The 14434-nt window shown below is 52.6% G+C and overlaps 2 protein-coding genes across 2 annotated transcripts in view; both read left to right on the top strand.

The window, feature by feature from the left end:
- Window positions 1–6: 6 nt before the first annotated feature.
- AP4B1 (adaptor related protein complex 4 subunit beta 1) lies at window positions 7–5770 on the top strand. Its single transcript, XM_014310522.1, has 8 exons — window positions 7–126; window positions 361–508; window positions 641–1137; window positions 1822–1905; window positions 2805–2908; window positions 3060–3267; window positions 3740–4024; window positions 4428–5770. Exons 1-8 carry the CDS (start codon window positions 96–98, stop codon window positions 4901–4903), a joined length of 1833 nt encoding a protein of 610 aa, XP_014165997.1. The 5' UTR covers window positions 7–95; the 3' UTR covers window positions 4904–5770.
- An 849-nt stretch (window positions 5771–6619) lies between these two features.
- The window catches only part of PTPN22 (protein tyrosine phosphatase non-receptor type 22), a 14891-nt gene continuing 7076 nt past the window's right edge, over window positions 6620–14434 (top strand). The window contains exons 1-11 of the mRNA XM_014310512.2: window positions 6620–6721; window positions 8865–8973; window positions 9928–10004; window positions 10999–11094; window positions 11318–11356; window positions 11754–11825; window positions 11903–11962; window positions 12331–12473; window positions 12682–12748; window positions 13689–13766; window positions 14282–14374. Coding sequence (XP_014165987.1) covers window positions 6635–6721; window positions 8865–8973; window positions 9928–10004; window positions 10999–11094; window positions 11318–11356; window positions 11754–11825; window positions 11903–11962; window positions 12331–12473; window positions 12682–12748; window positions 13689–13766; window positions 14282–14374 — 921 coding nt within the window. The 5' untranslated portion in view covers window positions 6620–6634. The remainder of the gene's footprint in view (window positions 6722–8864; window positions 8974–9927; window positions 10005–10998; window positions 11095–11317; window positions 11357–11753; window positions 11826–11902; window positions 11963–12330; window positions 12474–12681; window positions 12749–13688; window positions 13767–14281; window positions 14375–14434) is intronic.

Raw genomic sequence — 14434 nt, 5'->3', positions numbered from 1 at the left:
CCGGGATCCAGGAGTACCTGCAGCAGCCTCTGGTGAGCGGGCTGCGGGACAAGGCGTCCTACGTGCGCAGGGCGGCCGTGCTGGGCTGTGCCAAGATGGTGAAGATGCAGGGGGACTGCGAAGTGGGTGAGTGGCTGGTGGCCGTGGGGCTGGGCTGGTGGCCGTGGGGATGGGGACGTGCAGGTGATGTGTTCGTGGTGTGCGTTCAGCCTTCAGGGCTGTCCTGGGGTCCCTGTGCTGCCCCTGTGTTGTCATGGCTGCAGGGCAGAAGGAGAGAGAAAGTGGAGGGTAGTGAATGAAAGACTGAGAAAATTGCAGTGTGCTAACAGATCCTGATGGCAGGAGCTCTGTGCTTTGCAGATGGCGCTCTGGTGAATGAGCTCTACAGCTTGCTTCGTGACCAGGACCCCATTGTGGTCGTGAACTGCCTGAGGGCCTTGGAAGAGATCTTGAAGAAGGAGGGAGGTGTTGTCATCAACAAACCCATTGCCCATCATCTCCTCAACAGGTTTGCTTTCTTTGGCATTAAGATGGTGCTGGAGGCTTCTCTTGTTCTCATGTTTTCTATGCAGAGAGGCAGTTCCTGGGGGACATAAGATGTTCCTGCCCTCCCTGACTCGTGCCCCTGTGCCCCTGGCAGGATGCCTGACCTGGACCAGTGGGGGCAGAGCGAGGTGCTCACCTTCCTGCTGCGCTACAAACCCCGCAGCGAGGACGAGCTCTTCGACATCCTCAACCTGCTCGACGGCTACCTCAAGAGCAGCAGCCCCAGCGTGGTGATGGCGGCCACCAAGCTGTTCCTGGTGCTGGCCAGGGAGTACCCAGATGTGCAGGCAGACGTGCTGGTGCGGGTGAAGGGCCCGCTGCTGTCTGCCTGCACCTCGGAGAGCAGGGAGCTCTGCTTCACCGCGCTCTGCCACGTGCGCCAGATCCTCCGGAGCCTGCCCGGCCACTTCAGCAGCCACTACAAAAAGTTCTTCTGCTCCTACTCGGAGCCCCACTACATCAAATGCCAGAAGATGGAGGTGCTGTGCGAGCTGGTGAACGATGAGAACGTGCAGCAGGTGCTGGAGGAGCTGAAGGGTTACTGCACCGATGTGTCGGTGGAGCTGGCGCAGGGAGCGATCTTTGCCATAGGTGAGAGCTCTGCCTTGCCTTGGCTGCAGCCCTGCACCTTTCAGAGGGGCTGTGCTCTGCTGAGGGGTGCCTGGGCAAGCACCAAATCACTGCTCTGTGCTGCAGCAGCACAGGCAGCAGCCTGCCCAGGAGTGGTTTGTGTCAGAGTGTTTCTGAAGCATTGATTGTTTCAGGAGTCCTGGCGCTGAGCTGCTTCAGGCTGGGCAGAAAGTGCTTGAATCACGTGTGAGCAGATGCTCTAGAGAAAATGTGTCATTTCTTCTTGTTAATGAGCCTCAGAGCATTCAGTGAAGCTGTGCAGGGAGTGGAGAGCTCTAATACCTGCTTGTCCTTTGAGTTCTGATGGGAGCAGAGTTCAGGTGATAGTTTTGGTTTTGTGAGCTTTAAAAATAGGTGAATTATTACAGTGTTCCTAAGGAGAAAGTTGGAGATGATAAAATGCTTTTTTTAATTTATTAAATTTAAGGAAAGTTCTAAAATCTTCTGAGGCATGGCCTCAAAAAAAAGAACATGTTCCTGGTGTGGAGAACAAGCTCGTTTGGCCACACTTTCAGAAATAGTAGTCAGCAAGGAAAGGAGGGAGACTGTTCCCTTAAAGAGAGTTTGTGGTGAGTGGCTGGGTTCAGGACTCCTGTTTCACTCTGATAGAAGGTTGATTTTCATGTCTTTTTGGCATCCTTGCAGCCAATATTGCCAGGACATACACAGAGCAGTGTGTGGGGATTCTGACAGAGCTTCTGGGGCTTCAGCAGGAGCACATCACCTCAGGTAACCACTGCTGCTGGTTTATGCTCTCAGGAGGTGCCTTTGCTGGAGCTCCTGATCCCAGACTCAAAGGCACTTGGCTTTCAGTTTAATTGGCACCTTCAGGTGGAAGTTTTCCACGTGGGTTGAGGGTATGAGGTGTGTTCCTTCTGCAGGAACTGCTCTCTCTGGAAAAGGAGATGGTTGTAGCTGTGCTCGTGCTTCTTTTTGGCTGCCACCTGCTGACTCAGGGAGTGAGGGGCTCAGCAGAGATGTTTTACTGTCTGTTTGAGAGCCAAGATGATTAATAGATCTTTTAAATCTCTGTGATTTCTGTTCCTCACATAATAGTCTGATTCAGTTGTGCCCAAGCTTCCTTTTTCTCTTCTGCCCTCAGATCCACCTTCACATCACTGCTGTTCCTGCTGTTCTCCTTTAACTGGTCTTGCTCTCTGATTTGAAAACCACACACTTGCACTCAGCTGTTGCATTCCATCTCAGGAGCTGTTTTTGTGTCTGAGTGGGCAGCAAAACCTTTCAAGTTTTGACCTAAAGTTCAAGAGCCTCATTTTGAATCGGGGTCAGCTTTAATTTGTCATCCTAACCTCGTGTGTCTGAAGCATCATGAGTCAGAGGCTTTTTAAAGGCTGGCAGTGGCCAGAAGAGAGGCTGCTCTCCAGCAGAGGAACAATCTGAAGTCTCAGTGCTCTATTTTAGGCCTGGTGCAGCTTTGCTCTGACAAATGCAGTGTCATGGGATTGGGAAGGAGGGTGCCTCAAATCACAGTCTCAGGCAGGGCACTGACCTTCCTGGCTGAGATTTGCAAAGCCCCTTGAGTGGAGAGCTTTGAAATGATTTCTTTTTCTGTTCCCTAGTGGTTTTTATGACTTTGGGGGGATGCTGAAAGCTTGTTTTCCTTGCAGCTGTGGTCCGTGCTTTCCGGGACCTGGCCTGGCTGTGTCCCCAGTGCACAGATGCCGTGTGCCAGGCCCTGCCAGGCTGTGAGGACACCATCCAGGACAGCGAGGTGAGGGGGAGGGTGGACAAGGACTGTCCATCTTCCCTTTGCCTTGAGATTGGGGGCAAAAATCAGAAATCCTCAGGTTTGTTCTCCCAGCATTTCCTGCCAACACGTGGCACACAGCAGCTGTTTGCTGGTGTTCCTGTGGTTCCCTCAGGGCAAACAAGCACTAATCTGGCTCCTGGGCACCCATGGGGAGAAGATCCCGAACGCTCCCTACGTCTTGGAGGACTTTGTGGAGAACGTGAGGTCGGAGTCATTCCCGGCGGTGAAGATGGAGCTGCTGACGGCGCTGCTGCGGCTCTTCCTGGCCCGGCCTGCTGAGTGCCAGGACACGCTGGGCAGGCTGCTCTACTTCTGCATTGGTGGGTTCCCCGTGTCCCCACAGCTCCCAGGGACCTGCTCTGGCTGTGATCCCAGGCTGTGTCGGTGTCCAGGCTGGTTCCAGGTGGTTCCATGCCTTAGGCATGGCTGGCTGAGTGTGGAGTCATGGAATCAGAGTGGAAGGGACCTTAAAGATCATCTAATTCCACCCCCTGTCCTGAGCAGGGACACCTTCCCTGTCGAGCCTGGCCTTCCAGGGATCCAGGGGCAGCCACAGCTTCTCTGGGCACCCTGTGCCAGGGCCTGGCCACCCTCACAGGGAACAATTCCTGCCCAACATCCCATCCATCCCTGAACTCTGTTAGTTTAAACCATTCCCCCTTGTCCTTTGGGCTGTCTGCCCGTAAGCAGGCTTGCATTGTGACCCTGAATTCTGTTTTTAATAGTTTAGTGTCAGTGCTCAGGGGCAGTGTGGCCGACAGGGTTCTCCATGGGTTGCTGTCTGTGTTCCAGAGGAGGAGCAGGACATGGCCGTGCGGGACCGTGGGCTCTTCTACTACCGCCTTCTGCAGGCTGGCGTGGAGGAAGTGAAGAGGGTCCTGTGCAGCCCCAAGTCTGACCCCTCCCTGGGGCTCCTGGGGGACCAGAGCAAGCAGCCTGTCAATGCCTGGGCTCTGGAGTTCAACACTCTGGCCACAGTTTATGGCAGAGAGCGCTGGGCGCTCGCCACCGCTCAGCAGCCTGTGGAACCCTCCTTCTCCTGCTCTCCTGCTGCTGGCTCCAGGAGCAGAGACACAGGTAAACAAACCTGCCTCCCCTTCCTCTGGGAGCCATTCTCCCTTTGCCAGCAGAACACAGAATCCCAGAATGGTTTGGCTTGGAGAGAGCTTTAAAATTCCTCTCATTCCACCCCGTGCCATGGGCAGGGATCTTCCACTGTCCCAGGTGCTCCAAGCCCTGTCCAGCCTGGCCTTGGGCACTGCCAGGGATCCAGGGGCAGCCACAGCTGCTCTGGGCAGCCAAGATGTTCTCCCATCTGGGAAGAAGGTCAGAGTGCTTTGGGAATTTGGTGTGCAGTGTGTGGCTGGTCACTCACTAGCCCAGGAAACGCTGCTGGTGGCACTGGGATTCCTCTGCTCCATCAAATGGGCTCTGTGGAGCTGGGAGCTGCATCTCACAAGTGTTTGTGCTTGCATTTCAGAATCCCTGGTTTCTGAAGGGGATAAGGAAGTCCTCGAGGTTCATGCTGATGCTCCAGTGTCTGAAGGGAACAAAGAACTCCTCAAGGCTCATCCTGATGCAGGCAGCCTAAGCTTGATTCCTGATGTTTCCCTGAGTGCAGAACAGTTTGAGAAGACCTGGCTGAGCCTGGACACGAGCTGCCAGCTCTGTCTGCCCTGGTGTGGGCCTGTCCATGCAGACACCATGCAGACAGCCCTTCGTGTGGTGCACATCCAGACCATTGCCATGAGCAGAGCAGGAGCCCAGCCCTGGAAGGCTTATCTGAGTGCCCAGGATGACTCAGGCTGCCTCTTCCTCACAGAGCTCTTGCTTCAGGCAGCAGATTCAGAGCTGCAGGTCTCGGTGAAGCAAAATGAAGCAAAGCCAGAGGCACTGCAGTCCTTCATCTCAGCCTTGAGGACAGTCCTGGAGGCAGTGGCTGGACTGGAGTCTTGACTGGTCCCTGCTCCCAGCAGGATGCATGCTCAGGGCACAGGAAAAGTTGATTTCTCTGGCTCCTTTTGCCATACCCAGTGCTGGTTTGGTAGTTTTAAACTGCAGAGTTTCCAGTTTACCTGGAAAGCCTGGGTGGTGTGGAGGAAGCTGCAGCTGGGGAGCAGGGCAGGGTGAAGGGGCTGCCCTCCCCCTGGGTCACTCTGGTGTGAGTCACAGGACTGGTGGCATCCGTGCTGGGTGTCATGAGGCACAAACATCACCGATGGAACCAGAGCTGAGCAGAATTCAGGGCTGTGTTTTGCAGAGGTTTTTTTTCCTGAGAGTTATAAATAATTTTAAAAAACCCAAACCAAACACCAGAGGCACCAGGACTCTGCCACTTCTCTCACATTAAGAGGAACAGTGCAGTGAGAAGAGAATATTTCAGTCTTGGCCCCCTTTAGATTTGTTTTAATTTGCTGTCTGATTTCAGTGGTAGCTTTGCCTGGGGGTGAGCAGAGCCCTGCTGTGCCAGAGGAGGGCAGGCAGGGGACATCCTGCTCACTGGAGCCAGCATGTTCCAAGACACACAGATGTGGGTTTCTCATTGAAATGTGTTACTGAGGTGAGAATTGCCCTCTCTGAAGTTCCCCCAGCTCCTTGATTGAGGGTGAGGTACACAGTGAGATTGATCTAACAGGGCTTTAGGGTACTCTGTGAGGAGCACGAGCTTCTTTTAACCCTCTTGTGCCCGATTTCTTGTCATTTTTGCTTTCTTTGAATGCGTTGATTGTACCCTCAAATGGCACTGTGCCTTCCATGCACTTCACTGAAACCCTGTCACTGTTAAACACACTTCTGCCTTTCCTAATAAAAACGTGAATCATTCTTGGCTGATTTCTGGAGTTTCTTGTTCCTTCAACCCTCAGGACTGTGGATGGAGTGATCTGTGGATCAGGGCAGCTCTGCAGCCCAGCTCTGCCCAACAGGGCATTTCTCTCTGACCTTCCTTGCAGCAAAGCTTTAGGGAGCAACTGGGCAATAATTAATCTCAGCCTCAAATGCCAAGTTACTGTGAAGGGTGAACCTGCAGGTGGACTCAAGGGCAGATCACCAGTCAGCTGTAGCAGTTGACAGCTCCCACCGCTGTGTTGTGTTCCTGCCCTCAGGGAGAGCTGATGTGGGAAACACGAAAACTTCCATCCCTGGAAAGTGTCCAAAGAGGGGTTTGGAGCAACCTGGGGTAGTGGAAGGTGTCCCTGCCCGTTGAGATGAGCTTTAACGTCCCTTCCAACCCAAACCATTCTGGAATTCTACATTAAAAGCATGAAGGGGAACTGTGCTGTGGCTTTTCCATGCTGTTTTATGGACTCTTCCAGCCGCATTCCAGGTTTGAAGCCTTCCTAGTGAAGCACAGCCCCTTGGGATGTGAATGCTCCACAGTTCTCACCCCTGGGTACCCTGGCAGGGATGGCTGAAGGAATTGGGGTGGTGGTGGTGTCCAGCATGTCCCTCCCCTTGTCCTGGGTGCTGCCCACCCTGTGCCAAGTGGAGCTGGTTTGAGCAGAGGGTGCCAGGGCCCTGTGCTGTGTGTTGTGTTGTTTGACCAGGATTATCTGCCACGCACTAATTTCCTCTGGGGCTGTGATGAAGTCAGAAAACCACAGGCAGCTCTCCCCGGCGGCGCCTTCCGCTGCGGATCACTTGACATGTCCCGTCCCAGGAGGGCCAGGCCAGGCACACTGCGGCACCATGGACCAGAGGGAGATCCTGCTGCAGAACCTGGAAAGGGCCCAGGGCAAGAAGCTCAACAGAGGAGAGTTTGCAGAGGAGTTTTTGGTGAGTTCTCTCAAGGCTTGGCTCAGTGTTTCAGCTCATGTCGGAGGGAATCGCTCGGTCACCTCTCAAACCTGTGACTGAGATTTTTTAGGAGTTTTATAGCAGACACCCAGAAGTTAACTGGGCCAAGAGGAATGTAAAGACATGATAGAAATTCAGTAGTTTGCATTTGAACTGTTTGCTTTTTAACTAATCACCAGAGTGCTTCCTGTTTTCTGCTTGGTGAATGCACTTGTCGGGACATGGTTTCGCTTTGCCTGGTGACAGAACTGGGGGGACAGGGAGGAATATGGAGCCTCTGGCCCTGGTGACATAGCTGGGGATACAGGGAGGAATATGGAGCCTCTGCCCCTTCTCCCCATTGCATTGTTAGACCTGTGGCACACAAGTTCCTGCCAGGCATCTCTGGTTTCGCCGTGCCTTAGTTCATCCTTGTTTCTATAGAGCACAGGTTGCCCAAGGGAGCTGTGGCTGCCCCATCCCTGGAAGTGTCCAAGGCCGGGGTGGAAAGGGCTTGGAACAACCTGGGAGAGCATCAGGTGTGTCTGCCCGTGGCAGAGGGTGGAATGAGATGAGCTTTAAGGTCCCTTCCAACCCAAACCATTCTGGGATCTGTGTGCAGTGCTCCTGGCCCCTCCTGGAAACTGCTTTCTTGTTCCCTCAAGGCAAAAGCTGCACAAAATGCTGAGGGCTCCCACCTCCCCCTGTGTCCTGCATTGCCCTGAATCTGTGAGCTCTCTGATATATTTTTTGGTTTGGGTGCCAGGGGTGAGGCTCAGATGCCAATGCTAAAGCTGGTGGCTGGAGGTGGCCCTTGGTGTATCAGCTGGAGGCTCTGACAGGCTGGCTGGGCTGCTCTGAGAGGCAGTGACATTGCCCAGCTCTCACAGGCACAGGGAAGGGTAAAACTGTGAGATCTGAGATGTGTCAAGCACTGGACTGACCCTGGCCGTGGGCTCTGGGTCTCACCAGCTCCAGCCCTGCTCTGTCATACCAGCAAAATCTGGCCCTTCAAACACTTGGGGAAAGCTGAGTTCTTGGTTTTCAGGTGTCTGGGGTGGAGGGAAGTGATTAATCTGAGCCTGCAGTGACAGTCTGTTGTTCCATGGAACAAAGAGCTGTCACTGCCTGCTGAGTTTCCCCTCTCTCTGCCTGGTGTCTGTGTGTGTGAGGCTGTGGGCTCTGAGCCCTGCTGCTCAGGCTGGCTCCAGCAGCCTGATGTATTCATTCCTGATCAAAATGGCAGGTGGAAATGGTCAAGGCTGCATTTCCTGTTTCATGGGATAAGATCTCAAAGACACCTGATTTGGGGCTGCTTTTGCAAGGCAGCGGCCTCAGCAGGCCACCATGCTGGCTTATTTCCAAACATGGCAGATATATTCATGCCATTCCTCCACCCCAATTCCTGCCCTCTCCTTGTGGGACCAAGCATTTTTATGTGCAAATTCTGGTGGTGTTACTATAAATGATAGGGTTTCATTAGAATCCCCTTTTCTGTTTGTGCAGTCTCACAGCTGGGCACTGCTGGGCACTGGTAACAAATAGTGTGTGTTATTTAGGAGCTGGTGGCAGTGAAATAAAATTCTGTGCTTTACCAGGAGAAAGATGCTTTAACTCCCTGTGAGTGCTGCAGCTTTATCCTTAAAATGAAAGAGATGAGAGCTTTGCAGCCCAAAGGGTCTGTCCCAGAACTCCTTGTCTTTCACCAGCCCCTCTGCTCCAGCTGCTTTTGCTCCCTTTGTGACTTGAGCATCGCTGCTTCCAGCTACACATGGGAGCATCTCCACCAAAGTGAGAAAAATCAATAGATTTACCTGTCTTTTCTGGCATCACTTGTTGAAAGTGCTTTGACATTGTCACTCCTCTGATCTGGGTGCCATTTGAGAGGCTCCCCTGGGCCTCTCTCACTTGTGAGATGCTTTTGTCACTTCACGAGCCGACGTGTGGGCACTGCCTCAGCACACACTTTCCATCCTTCACAAGGCTCTCAGAAGGTTCTGTCTCTATTCTTGCTCTGAGCAAAGCCACTCAGGAAAGAATTGATGGTGGTAGAAAATGTGACCCCTGCAGACCTTCATGTGCTCTCTAGTAGTGAGCTGGCTGCAGCATGTCTGCTGTAATTTGTTCCACTCTTTTATCACAGAAGCTGAAGAAACAGTCAACAAAGTACAGATCGGATAAAATCTACCCTACAGCAGCGTCTGAGCAGCCAGAGAATGTCAAGAAGAACAGATACAAGGACATCTTACCTTGTAGGTTGGAAATGGCACATGTTCCTACTCAGTCTTTTGTTTCTCTTGCTTTTCTTGTTCTCATTCTCTGGTGCCTGCCTGCACAGCTGTTGTATGTGAGCATCTCACTGCTGTCTACTGGCTTTGAGTCCTGCTGCTCAGGTTTAGGGCTTTGGCTGCTGCAGTGCCTGCTCTGGAGGACTTTGGCACAAATCAACACCATCGGGCACATGGTGGGATTTTGGGGATGATCTGTGCAGAGATGAGAGCTGGACTCAACGATCCTTGTGGGTCCTTTCCAACTCAGGATATTCTGTGATATTTCTACAGACAGAAGAACTTCCATCCCCTAGGAAACACAGCCTCCAGTGATAATCCTTGAGAGTTTCTGGTTAGCACTGTAGCCACTTGCATTCAAAGGCCTTTGGACAGTGATGTCTCCATGATGTGCAAAGCAGACAACAGGCAAACCCTGCTGAGGCTTCCCTTGGTGCAGTGGTCTCCAAAGGACTCTGTCCCAGCATCAGAGCAGACTGTCTCTTTTGTCCATTCCAACTTGGGAAAGAAAGTAAATCACAGAATCGTTAAGGTTGGAAAAGACCTCCAGGATCGAGTCCAGCTTCAAACCTTTGTGTCTGACCCCACAGACCTGGTGTGAGCCTGGAGTGCTGTTGGGTGGATTTGGGCTTGGCTTGCTGCATGGTCAGAGGGGATCAGCATTTCATGGGGTGGTGGCAGCACCTGCAGCTCTCCCCTAAAACTTCCCCCACTCTCCAAAAGGATCTTGTCCATTCCCTGTGTGTGTAGGCAGCAGGGCTGAGGGAGGTGTGGGGGGACATCAGCTGCTTGCACAGCCACCCACCCACCCTGGATGGGCTCTCTGACATCAATGCTCCCCCAGAGCCCCTGGTGCTGCCCTCCAAGGGCGCAGTGACCTTGAGGGACAGACACTGACTGCCGCCCTTGCTTTTGCAGTTGACCACAGCAGAGTGGAGCTGTCCCTGATTACGTCAGACACAGATTCTCATTACATCAATGCCAACTTCATCAAGGTTTGCCTCTTTTGTGGTGTTTTGTCCTGCAAAGGTGTTGGTGGTGCCGGGAGGAGCAGGCTGGGGGCTCTGCAGCAGTTTCTGAGCTGTGCTCAAGGATAACTGATGGAAGGAGATGAGTGAGCCCTCCAGAAAGCCCCTGGGCAGCACAGAGGCACCGGGCTACAGGGCAAGGGACACGCTCATGCTGGGGGTGGAACACTTTGTGGTTCTCAGCCCCAACTTCCTCGTCGCCGTTGCTGCCTTTGGTGGGTGACAGTGGTGCAAAACTGCCTGTGGCCAGAGTCACCTGGGCTGAAACCAGTGCAGAGGCAGGAAACCTTGCAGGGCTGCACGGTGGGGACCTGCTGCTGGGGCGAGAAGCAGGGCAGATCAGTGTGGGACAGTGCTCCATGTGCAGCTCCACCAGTCCTGGGGCTGTCCTGGGCCTACAGCCCTTCTCTGACTGACAGATGGATGGATGGATGGATAGATAGATGGGTGGTTGGATGGATGGACAGATAGATAGACAGTTAGATAGATAGATAGACAGACAGACAGATAGATAGATAGATAGATAGATAGATAGATAGATAGATAGATAGATAGATAGATAGATAGTTCCTTTCATTCTCCGTCTCAGTGACCCGTGGCCCAGGGCTCCGTGTAACCTGTCTGCAGAGGATCAGACCTTCCCAACAGGATCACAGCTCATTCTTTGGCCATCAGCAACAGAGCTGTGGCCAAATCACCTCCAAGCTCCCAGAGGTGCTGTAAGAGCTGGTGCTGGTCTCTGGGAGCAGATCTCAGCTCAATCCCAGCTCCCCAGCTTGGCCCTGCCTTTGGTTTGCACACCATTGTGTGAGTTAATCTATGTGCCCAAAATTCAACTCTGTGAAATCCTTCTAAATGCTTAGTGGGCTTGCTGGTAGAAGTAAATTCAGAGAGAGGAATGACTTTATTTTTGCTGGTGAACTATGCACAGACGTGTCCATGTCTGGTTTGAATGTTCCAGGGTGTCTATGGGCCAAGAGCATACATTGCAACCCAGGGTCCTCTCCCCACTACTGTCACTGACTTTTGGAGGATGATTTGGGAGTATGAAGTCCTGGTAAGGTGCAGATTTATATTTAGACATAAAGTTTATATGCCCTTTTTTTTTAAGGAAAGTTGTCCTTCTAGCCAGAAGTCCTTTGTTGGGGCTCAGGGGAAGGCAGTGCACAGAAATTCCTTATCATTGATAAGCACCCACAAGAGATGAGTTTAATTTTGCTGCCTGGATTAGGCAGTGTGAACTCGTGTTCAGCCTTTTCTAAAGAGCCTTCTTCCTGCAGGTCGTGGTCATGGCTTGTATGGAGTTTGAAATGGGGAAGGTGAGTAGTGTGTCACAGAATGCAAGGTGAGAGATGCAGATTTTTATTAAATCCCATCAGTGGCAGTGATTTCTGTTTGATATAAGCTGGTTTTTGGGTGTCCAGCTGCAAATGGTCCCATGGGAGATGTCCCTGCCCATGGCAGAGGGTGCAAGGAGATGATCTTTAGCGTCTCTTCCAACCAAACCAGTCTCTGATTCCATGAAATTCTTCAGCCATTTCCAGCAGCGTAGGGAATCTCTCTGGAAAGGGAAATCCCACAGTGGCAGCTCCAAGGAAGGGGAGGCTGGAGCTGGACAGCAGCAAGAGCTGAGCCTCTTCCCAGAGTGAATTTTGTACTGAAAAGTGAAAAAGGGCCAGTGGGGAATAACCAAACACATCGTGCTTGTCCCAACAGAAGAAATGCGAGCGCTACTGGGCGGAGGTGGACGGCTCCCCCCTGCACTGTGGCCCTTTCTCCATCACCTGTGTGAGTGCAGCCACCCCAGCAGCCTGTCCCACCCCCGGGAACCACAGAAAATCTGACTCTGACTCCTTCTTCTGCAGGAGGCTGAGGAGAAGAGGAATGAGTATGTGATTAGAACTTTAAAGGTGACCCTGAATGAGGTAAGGAGGAAAGGTCAAGGCAGAAAATGTACCTGGGCTGGCTTTGTTATATAAATAATATATTAAAATATGGTACGTTTTGTGCAGAAAATTTTACATTGCTCAGGCTGCTGAATTAGATTTGACAGCAGTCGAGGGAACAAAGGAAGTAAAAAATTCATTAACTCAGACCTCAGTTTCTGAAGCTGTTTGTCAGTCATGGCAAATCAGGCTCTGGGTAAGTGGGGCCAAGGATGTCATAAAACCAACTACAAACTGCTGCTCTGCCCTTTGCCTGCTGCTGCAGATGGGAGCTGGGGATGGAGCAGAAATCCAGCTCCCCTTGCTGTGCCAACATCCCAGACCCTGGCACTGCTCTTCTCCTGCAGGCAGCCCGCACCATCTTCCACTTCCACTACAAGAACTGGCCAGACCACCACGTGCCCTCCTCCATCAAGCCCATCCTGGACCTCGTCAGGGACATTCGCTGCTACCAGCCCGATGACAGGGTCCCTGTCTGCATCCACTGCAGGTGGGTGAGCTGGCTGCCAGCAGGGAAGCCCTGCGTGGGCCGAAGCTGCAGCATCCCGCGGGTCTGCAGGATGTGTATGGGACAGCAGGGTCACAGGTGGCTGTGGGTGCTCTCCAAACACCCCTGTGAGAAGCACAGCATGCCCCGGCTGTGCCCTGCACCCAGGCTGTGCCCTGTGCCCAGGCTGTGCCCTGTGCTGTGTTTGCAGTGCCGGCTGCGGCAGAACCGGCGTCATCTGCGCCATCGACTACACCCAGAAGCTGCTGAAGGACGGGGTGAGTGCCAGCCCTCAGTGCCCTCCATGGCCCCTGCGCCCCTCTGTCCCTCCCCAGCCTTCCCTCTGCCCTCCAGCCCCTCTGACTGCGCTCAGGGGGATTTCAGGGGGGTGGGAGCTCCCCATGGAGAACAGCAGTGGCCCAAGTGCTGATTGCCCACCCCCAGTTTGTGCCACCCCTCTCTCTTCAGGCACTGACAGCTTCACCCCAGTGGGGCAGAAATCCCCCTCCACTGCTCATTCAGGCCTTCAGCTCACAGCACATGGCCCTGTGCTGACCCTCACTCTTCAATACATCTTTACTGTCTTTGTCTCTCCACACTCACACATCAGATATTCAGTGTTTCCAAACCCCTTGCGTTACTCTGACTCTCCAGTAATGGTACAGGCAGTGATCCCCAGCCTCAGGGCAGGTGGGACTCAGAGGAGAGCTGCCCTGCTCCACAGCTCCCTGGACCCATCCAGCTGGGAAATCAGTGTCATGTCCTTCCTGCTGCCCACAGCTGTTATAAAAAGGGTATTTTCTGTGGAGTGTGAGACAGGAGGGAGGAGAATGGTTTGTAATAAATAAAATAGCACTTTAAGCAGGGCCTCTGTTAAAAATTATTGCAGTAGCAGGCCTGGATTTCAGACAGTGCTCTGAAGTGCATCATGACTTGGAAGTTAGATGGAATTAGACCTGTCTGTAATTTTTTTATCAGAGAAATCATAGAAATCATAGAAAGATTTGGGTTGGAAGGATCTTAAAAATCTTCTCTTTCCAGTCCCTCCTCTCCAGCCTGGCCTTGGACACTTCCAGGGATCCAGGGGCAGCCACAGTTTCTCTGGGCTTCCTATGCCAGGGCCTCCTCACCCTCACAGGGAAGAATTCTTTCCCAACATTAAACCCAAATCTCTTCTCTTTTAGCTTAAAACCATTTAGTCTTTTCTCTTCTTGCCAGATTGTTCCAGTGAACTTCAGTGTTTTCAACCTGATCCAGGAGATGCGCACACAGAGACCCTGCATAGTGCAGACCAAGGTGTGTCTGGGGAACATCACCACTGCTCCATGCTGGCCCCTCACCTTTTCCCAGAGCAGGGAAACCCAGAGCTGTGTGCTGCTGGGAGCTGGGGTGTGGAGATGTTGTGCAAAGTCCCTTTTCTGAGCAGAACAATGATTTGGCAGAAGTTGATTTGGTAGGTGAACATTTCCTTGTGGACAGCTGGGTCAGTGCTCACAGTGGGATTTATCAAATGCTTACACTGTGAAACCAGGGACTGTCCAGGCAATAAAGTAGGAACTTTCCTCAGCTGCAACAGAGTGAAGAGGAAGCTCAATGCAGAACAGTATTGTTTGCACACCCAAAAGCCCCCAGATGCCTCAGTGTGAGCCCTGTGAGAGTTGTGGCTTCTGCCTCTTCTCGAAATTCACACCCTGCTGACGGACAGGAAAGGCACCTTCTCTCGGGGTGATGCTTGCTTGGGAAGAGGTGGCCATTCACAGGTCCCACTGGTGCTGGCTGTCACAGTTTCTGTCTGTCTGTCTGGAATGCAGGAGCAGTATGAGCTGGTGTACGATGCCGTGATTGAGCTCTTCAGAAGGCAGATTCAAGCACTCGATGCCCAGAAAGATTCTGCTGCTACACAGGTAAAAGTCCCAGGACAAACACACTGCAGTCTGGGCACTTCAGCTCTAACCTCAATTCCT

The sequence above is a fragment of the Geospiza fortis genome, unplaced genomic scaffold, assembly GCF_000277835.1.
Source record: "Geospiza fortis unplaced genomic scaffold, GeoFor_1.0 scaffold422, whole genome shotgun sequence".
In the NCBI taxonomy this organism is placed as follows: domain Eukaryota; kingdom Metazoa; phylum Chordata; class Aves; order Passeriformes; family Thraupidae; genus Geospiza; species Geospiza fortis.
The sequence above is the reverse complement of the archived record's forward strand: the minus strand, read 5'-3'. Positions and strand labels throughout refer to the sequence as shown.